Source organism: Oncorhynchus nerka, linkage group LG10 (genome assembly GCF_034236695.1).
Source record: "Oncorhynchus nerka isolate Pitt River linkage group LG10, Oner_Uvic_2.0, whole genome shotgun sequence".
Classification (NCBI taxonomy): Eukaryota; Metazoa; Chordata; class Actinopteri; order Salmoniformes; family Salmonidae; genus Oncorhynchus; species Oncorhynchus nerka.
In genome coordinates this window covers 103,004,352-103,013,238 of record NC_088405.1, presented here as the reverse complement: position 1 = coordinate 103,013,238, position 8,887 = coordinate 103,004,352, and the positions used below count along the sequence as shown (strand labels likewise).

The window sequence follows — 8,887 nt, the reverse complement described above, 5'->3', positions numbered from 1 at the left end:
CTAAAGCAACACACGAGTGGTTTAAGGGGAAACATTTATTTGTCTTGGAATAGCCTAGTCAAAGCCCAGACCTCAATCCAATTGAGAATCTGTGGTATGACTTAAAGATTGCTGTACACCAGCGGAACCCATCCAACTTGAAGGAGCTGAAGCAGTTTTGCCTTGAGAAATGGGCAAAAATCCCAGTGGCTAGATGTGCCAAGCTTATAGAGACATACCCAAGAGACTAGCAGCTGTAATTGCTGTAAAAGGTGTCTCTACAAAGTATTGACTTTGGGGGGGGGTGAACAGTTATACACGCTCAAGTTCTGTTTTTTTGTCTTATCTCCTAAAATATTTTCCATCTTCAAAGTAGTTGGCATGTTGTGTAAATCAAATGATACAAACCCCCCCAAAATATATTTTCATTCCAGGTTGTAAGGCAACAAAATAGTAAAAATGCAGAGGGGGGGTGAACACTTTCGCAAGCCACTGTACATGCAATAGGCTGCACTTCTTTAGAATTATGAAACCTTGTAGATTGAGTCATTGAGCTGCAGTGAACCATTCATTATGAAGCCTTGTAGATTGAGTCATTGAGCTGCAGTGAACCATTCATTATGAAGCCTTGTAGATTGAGTCATTGAGCTGCAGTGAACCATTCATTATGAAGCCTTGTAGATTGAGTCATTGAGCTGCAGTGAACCATTCATTATGAAGTCTTGTAGATTGAGTCATTGAGCTGCAGTGAACCATTCATTATGAAGCCTTGTAGATTGAGTCATTGAGCTGCAGTGAACCATTCATTATGAAGCCTTGTAGATTGAGTCATTGAGCTGCAGTGAAACATTCATTATGAAGCCTTGTAGATTGAGTCATTGAGCTGCAGTGAACCATTCATTATGAAGCCTTGTAGATTGAGTCATTGAGCTGCAGTGAACCATTCATTATGAAGCCTTGTAGATTGAGTCATTGAGCTGCAGTGAACCATTCATTATGAAGCCTTGTAGATTGAGTCATTGAGCTGCAGTGAACCATTCATTATGAAGCCTTGTAGATTGAGTCATTGAGCTGCAGTGAACCATTCATTATGCCACTTGGGATATACTGATGTCTGATCTGGCTGTTCACCCAATAAAAATACCCACAAAACAACAACAACTTGAAGGGTTACCAAAGTGTCTGATGATTAGGCTCCTGCCAATAAAAGCATGAATATCAACAAGAACAGATTGTCAAAGTTTATTCTACTATAGCTTGGTTTAAAAATGATTACACAAATATAAAGATGAACTGCATTTGAAAACACATGCATATATAAACATGATCAAAATACTAAATAATAGTTCTGAGTATCAGTTATTATTGAGTTGTTCTAAGGTGATACACAGACTACAGGCAGACAGACAGACTAGACAGACAAACATACGATGGACAGACTACAGGCAGACAGACAGACAGACAGACTAGACAGACAAACATACGATGGACAGACATACTATGGACAGACTACAGGCAGACAGACAGACAGACAGACTAGACAGACAAACATACGATGGACAGACATACTATGGACAGACTACAGGCAGAGAAACAGAACAACAGACAGGAAATAGAGTTCCATACACCTAGCATCAATACTGTATTATAAAACACCTAGCATCAATACTGTATTATAAAACACATAGCATCATGCATAATAGGTTTGCTTTAATTTACATGGTGTGTGTGTGTTCTGTAGGGTTGTGTGTTAAGGCAGTGTTTACACAGGCAGCCCATTTCTGATATTTTTTTTCTCACTAATTGGTCTTTTGACCAATCAGATCATCTCTGAAAAAGATCTATGATAACATCAGGTGTGATTGGTCAAAAGACCAATTAGTGGAAAAAGTATCAGAACTGGGCTGCCTGTGTAAACGCAGCCTAACTGTCCCAGACTGATGTAACATTCTGTCCCATTATTATAGCTACATACAAATACATACAAGTATTGACACCTCTTGACTTTCTCCACATTTTCTTGTTTTACAGACTGAATTCTAAATGGATTAAAATGTAATGTTTTGTCACTGGTCTACACACAATATCCCATAACATCAAAGTGGAATTATGTTTTTAGCATGTTTTACAAATTAATACAAAATAAAAAGCTGAAAGGTCAATAAGTATTCAACCCTTTTGTTATGGCAAGCCTACATATGTTCAGTATTAAAAATGTTCTTAACAAGTCACAAAATAAGTTGCATGGACTCACTCTGTGTACAATAATAGTGTTTAACATGATTTGTAAATGACTAGCCCATCTCTGTACCTCACACACAGTTATTTGTAAAGTCCCTCAGTCGAGCAGTGAATTTCAAACACAGATTTAACCACAAAGACCAGGGAGGTTTTCCAGTGCCTCGCATAGAAGGGCTCCTATTGGTAGATGGGTAACAAAAAAAACAAAAAAAACTATTTTACTAGGCAAGTCAGTTAAGAACAAATTCTTATTTTCAATGACGGCCTAGGAACAGTGGGTTAACTGCCTGTTCAGGGGCAGAACAACAGATTTGTACCTTGTCAGCTCGGGGATTTGAACTTGCAACCTTTCGGTTACTAGTCCAACACTCTAACCACTAGGCTACCCTGCCGCCCCAAATTTAAAAAAGCATGGTGAAGTTATTAATTACATTTTGGATGGTGTATCAATACATCCAGTCACTACAAAGATACAGGCGCCCTTCTGAACTCAGTTGCCAGAGAGGGAGCAAAGCACTCAGAGATTTCACCATGAGGCCAATGGTGACTTTAAAACAATTAGAGTTTAATAGCTGTGATAGGAGGATGGATGTCCCTGACTGAAGATGGATCAACAATTGTAGTTACTCCACAATATTAACATAAATGACAAAGTGAAAGGAAGGAAGCCTGTACAGAATAAAAATATTCCAAACATGCATCCTGTAAGGCACTAATGTAAAACTATAAATATAAATATGGCAAAGAAATTAACCTTAAGTCCTGAATACAAAGTGTTATGTTTGGGGTAAATCCAGCACTTAATATTTTCAAGCATGGCGGTGGCTGCATCATGTTATGGGTATGCTTGTCATCGGCAAGGACTAGGGAGTTTTTTTTAAGGTAAATGAAACAGAATAGAGCTAAGCACAGGCAAAGTTCTAGAGGAAAACTTGTCCATAGGACTCATTTTACTGTGGATAGATACTTTGTACCTGTTTCCTCCAGCATCTTCACAAGGTCCTTTGCTGTTGTTCTGGGATTGATTTGCACATTTTGCACCAAAGTACATTAATCTCTAGGAGACAGAACGCGTCTCCTTCCTGAGCGATATGATGGCTGCGTGGTCCCATGGTGTTTATACTTGTGTACTATTGTTTGTACAGATGAATGTGGTACCTTCAGGCGTTTGGAAATTGCTCCCAAGGATGAACCAGACTTGTGAAGGTCTACAATTTTTTTTCTGAGGTCTTGGCTGATTTATTTTAATTTTCCCATGATGTCAAGCAAAGAGGCACTGAGTTTGAAGGTAGGCCTTGAAATACATCCACAGGTACACCTCCAATCAGAAGCTCTCCAATTGATTCAAATGATGTCAATTAGCCTATCAGAAGATTCAAAAGCCATGACATCATTTTTCTGGAATTTTCCAAGCTGTTTAAAGGCACAGTCAACTTAGTGTATGCAAACTTCTGACCCACTGGAATTGTGACACAGTGAATTATAAGTGAAATAATCTGTCTGTAAGCAATTGTTGGAAAAATTACTTGTGTCATGCACAAAGTAGATGTCCTAACCGACTTGCCAAAACTATAGTTTGTTAAAAAGAAATTTGTGGAGTAGTTGAAAAACAAGTTTTAATGACTCCAACCTAAGTGTATGTTAACTAGTTTTAATGACTCCAACCTAAGTGTATGTAAACTAGTTTTAATGACTCCAACCTAAGTGTATGTAGACTAGTTTTAATGACTCCAACCTGAGTGTATGTAAACTAGTTTTAATGACTCCAACCTGAGTGTATGTAAACTAGTTTTAATGACTCCAACCTGAGTGTATGTAAACTAGTTTTAATGACTCCAACCTAAGTGTATGTAGACTAGTTTTAATGACTCCAACCTAAGTGTATGTAGACTAGTTTTAATGACTCCAACCTGAGTGTATGTAAACTAGTTTTAATGACTCCAACCTAAGTGTATGTAAACTAGTTTTAATGACTCCAACCTAAGTGTATGTAGACTAGTTTTAATGACTCCAACCTAAGTGTATGTAGACTAGTTTTAATGACTCCAACATCAGTGTATGTAGACTAGTTTTAATGACTCCAACCTAAGTGTATGTAAACTAGTTTTAATGACTCCAACCTAAGTGTATGTAAACTAGTTTTAATGACTCCAACCTAAGTGTATGTAAACTTCCAACTTCAAATGTACCTAATGTCAAAATCTTCCACTTTGACATTACTGAGTATGTTGTGTAGATCCATTTTAATCCCACATGGCAACACGACAAAATGTGGAATAAGTCAAGGGGTGTGAATACTTTAGGAAGGTTCTGGATGGACGTTATAACTGGTCAATTCTATTACAACTGCTGATGTGGAGGAATATTCTGTTAATCTCTCGTGCCTCACAATTTAGCAGCCTGCAAGTTAAACAACACGTTGTTGAGAAATTGTACCACTTATAAAGAAGATTGTTTGTTGATATATGTGGGCATAACTAACAAAGATACATACTTATGGGAAGGCAGGTGTGAGGTATACAGGGATGAAAGGCAAACTGAAGATTCTCTCTCCTGGGAAAGGGAAGGAGGGAGGGAGAAAGGAGGAGGGAGAGGAGAGGGGGAAGGAGAGAGGGAGGAGAGAGGGAGAGATCGAGGAAGAAAACACTAGCCACATTCCTCAGTACCACATAATGTATCTCCCTATCTCCTGTCGTCAAGGGCCACAGTGTCTCCTCAGTACCACATCATGTATCGCTCTATCTCCTGTCGTCAAGGGCCACAGTGTCTCCTCAGTACCACATCATGTATCGCTATATCTCCTGTCGTCAAGGGCCACAGTGTCTACTGGGTTACATCCTGGGAAACCAGCCAATCAGTGGCCAGCTAAGTTCAAGGAAGACAGGTAACAGACAGGAGAGGAAGTGGAGGGGCAGAGTCTGAGTCTCGTTCCCTGTTGTGTAGTCTATAACCCATCAAGTCAGTTCATTATGTACTACTGTTGTGTAGAGTCTATAGCCAGGTAGGTGTGTCTATATTGTGTGTGCGTGTGTCTAGAGTGTATGTGTGTGTGTGACTATAGTGTGTGTGTATCTATAGTGTGTGTCTATAACCAGAGAACAGTATCCATGTCACTCAGGAGGTCTGAGCTCAGGGCTTCCTGGATGCTGGGCATTAGCTCCTCCCCATCGGTAGCCATGCACACCCCTGGGCCTGCCTCCAGGAATGCCATTGGCTGGCCTGCTCCAGAGTCACCTATCACAGCACATAATACAGTCATTAGGATGTTGTGGATGTTGCTAGAGCTCCAAGATGTAACCCCAGAGATTGAGTGCATTCATTTACACAGAGTACAACAAATGAACAACACCTTCCTAATAGTGAGTTGCAGCCCCCTTTTGCCCTCAAAAAAGCCTCAAATCGTCAGGGAATGGACACTACAAGGTGTGGAAAGCCTTCCACAGGGATGCTGGCCTATGTTGACTACAAATGCTTCCCACAGTTGTGTGAGGTTGGCTGGCTGTCCTTTGGGTGGTGGACCATTCTTGATACACACAGGAAACTGTTGAGTGTGGAAAACCCAGCCTGGCACCTACTACCATACCCTTTTCTAAGGCACTTCAATATTTTGTCTTGCCCATTCACCCTCTGAATGTCACACAGACACAATCATTGTCTCAATTGTCTCAAGGCTTATAAATCCTTCTTTAACTGGTCTCCTCCCCTTCATCTACACTGATTGAAGTGGATGTAACAAGGGACATCAATAAGGGATCATAGTTTTCACCTGGTCAGTCAATGTCATGGAAAGAGTGTTCTTAATGTTTTGTACACTCAGTGTATATTATTGTAACTATGGTAACCTGTCAGTGAATATTAAATGTGACTATGGTAACCTGTCAGTGTATATTATTGTAACTATGGTAACCTGTCAGTGAATATTAAATGTGACTATGGTAACCTCCAGGTGTCAGTATATATTAATGTGACTATGGTAGTAACCTGTCAGTATATATTAATGTGACTATGGTAACCTGTCAGTATATATTAATGTGACTATGGTAACCTGTCAGTATATATTAATGTAACTATGGTAACCTCCAGGTGTCAGTATATATTAATGTGACTATGGTAACCTGTCAGTATATATTAATGTGACTATGGTAACCTGTCAGTATATATTAATGTGACTATGGTAACCTGTCAGTATATATTAATGTGACTATGGTAACCTGTCAGTATATATTAATGTGACTATGGTAACCTGTCAGTATATATTAATGTGACTATGGTAACCTGTCAGTATATATTAATGTAACTATGGTAACCTGTCAGTATATATTAATGTGACTATGGTAACCTGTCAGTATATATTAATGTGACTATGGTAACCTGTCAGTATATATTAATGTGACTATGGTAACCTGTCAGTATATATTAATGTAACTATGGTAACCTGTCAGTATATATTAATGTGACTATGGTAACCTGTCAGTATATATTAATGTGACTATGGTAACCTGTCAGTATATATTAATGTGACTATGGTAACCTGTCAGTATATATTAATGTGACTATGGTAACCTGTCAGTATATATTAATGTGACTATGGTAACCTGTCAGTATATATTAATGTAACTATGGTAACCTGTCAGTATATATTAATGTGACTATGGTAACCTGTCAGTATATATTAATGTAACTATGGTAACCTGTCAGTATATATTAATGTGACTATGGTAACCTGTCAGTATATATTAATGTGACTATGGTAACCTGTCAGTATATATTAATGTGACTATGGTAACCTGTCAGTATATATTAATGTGACTATGGTAACCTGTCAGTATATATTAATGTAACTATGGTAACCTGTCAGTATATATTAATGTGACTATGGTAACCTGTCAGTATATATTGATGTGACTATGGTAACCTGTCAGTATATATTAATGTGACTATGGTAACCTGTCAGTATATATTAATGTGACTATGGTAACCTGTCAGTATATATTAATGTAACTATGGTAACCTATCAGTATATATTAATGTGACTATGGTAACCTGTCAGTATATATTAATGTAACTATGGTAACCTGTCAGTATATATTAATGTAACTATGGTAACCTGTCAGTATATATTAATGTAACTATGGTAACCTGTCAGTATATATTAATGTAACTATGGTAACCTGTCAGTATATATTAATGTGACTATGGTAACCTGTCAGTATATATTAATGTAACTATGGTAACCTGTCAGTGTATATTAATGTGACTATGGTAACCTGTCAGTATATATTAATGTGACTATGGTAACCTGTCAGTATATATTAATGTAACTATGGTAACCTGTCAGTATATATACATGTTTACCAAGCATTCCACTGTTAATCTACACCTGTTGTTTAACAAGCATTTCACTGTTAGTCTACACCTGTTGTTTACCAAGCATTACACTGTTAGTCTGCACCTGTTGTTTACCAAGCATTTCACTGTTAGTCTACACCTGTTGTTGTTAGTCTACACCTGTTGTTTACCAAGCATTTCACTGTTAGTCTACACCTGTTGTTGTTAGTCTACACCTGTTGTTGTTAGTCTACACCTGTTGTTGTTAGTCTACACCTGTTGTTGTTAGTCTACACCTGTTGTTGTTAGTCTACACCTGTTGTTTAACAAGCATTTCACTGTTAGTCTACACCTGTTGTTGTTAGTCTACACCTGTTGTTGTTAGTCTACACCTGTTGTTGTTAGTCTACACCTGTTGTTTACCAAGCATTTCACTGTTAGTCTACACCTGTTAGTCTACACCTGTTGTTGTTAGTCTACACCTGTTGTTGTTAGTCTACACCTGTTGTTGTTAGTCTACACCTGTTGTTGTTAGTCTACTGTTGTTGTTAGTCTACACCTGTTGTTGTTAGTCTACACCTGTTGTTGTTAGTCTACACCTGTTGTTGTTAGTCTACACCTGTTGTTTAACAAGCATTTCACTGTTAGTCTACACCTGTTGTTGTTAGTCTACACCTGTTGTTGTTAGTCTACACCTGTTGTTGTTAGTCTACACCTGTTGTTTACCAAGCATTTCACTGTTAGTCTACACCTGTTGTTGTTAGTCTACACCTGTTGTTGTTAGTCTACACCTGTTGTTGTTAGTCTACACCTGTTGTTGTTAGTCTACACCTGTTGTTGTTAGTCTACACCTGTTGTTGTTAGTCTACACCTGTTGTTGTTAGTCTACACCTGTTGTTGTTAGTCTACACCTGTTGTTTAACAAGCATTACACTGTTAGTCTACACCTGTTGTTTACGAAGTGACAAATAACATTTGATTAGGTTATTTTCCCTTTAAAATAGTCCAATTTAAACCAAGGTGTGTGTGTGTCTTACCTGTATCCATGAGTTCCACAGTGTTCAGCAGGTCATCAGGTGTCCGTGTGAAGCTGCTGACACTCAGACCACTGTCAGTACTCTGGTTACGGGAGTGGGCCCTACAAGCAGTGACCAACACACACAGTTGTAATATTGGCTAAAACGCACACATATTTGTTTGGGAAGCGTATACCTCCACATGCACACAGACACGAAGGCAGACAGGCTCACCCGTTGAGGGCGGGGTCTACATGGTTGTTCCTCATTTTCCCATCATGCTCCAGTCCGCTCCTCACCGCCACATCCTGACACGGGTTACA

General features: G+C 38.6%; 1 protein-coding gene across 2 annotated transcripts in view; it reads right to left on the bottom strand.

Moving 5' to 3' along the window:
- Positions 1 to 1,207: 1,207 nt before the first annotated feature.
- LOC115116008 (transcriptional coactivator YAP1-like) overlaps positions 1,208 to 8,887 on the bottom strand; it is a 47,965-nt gene continuing 40,285 nt past the window's right edge. Inside the window, exons 6-8 of one of the 2 annotated variants that reach the window (XM_029644501.2) lie at positions 8,799 to 8,887; positions 8,586 to 8,686; positions 1,208 to 5,454 (exon numbers count right to left, since the gene is read on the bottom strand). In XM_029644501.2, the coding sequence (XP_029500361.1) occupies positions 5,306 to 5,454; positions 8,586 to 8,686; positions 8,799 to 8,887 (339 nt within the window). In that variant the 3' untranslated portion in view covers positions 1,208 to 5,305. The remainder of the gene's footprint in view (positions 5,455 to 8,585; positions 8,687 to 8,798) is intronic. The other variant, XM_029644502.2, reaches the window with a different exon arrangement.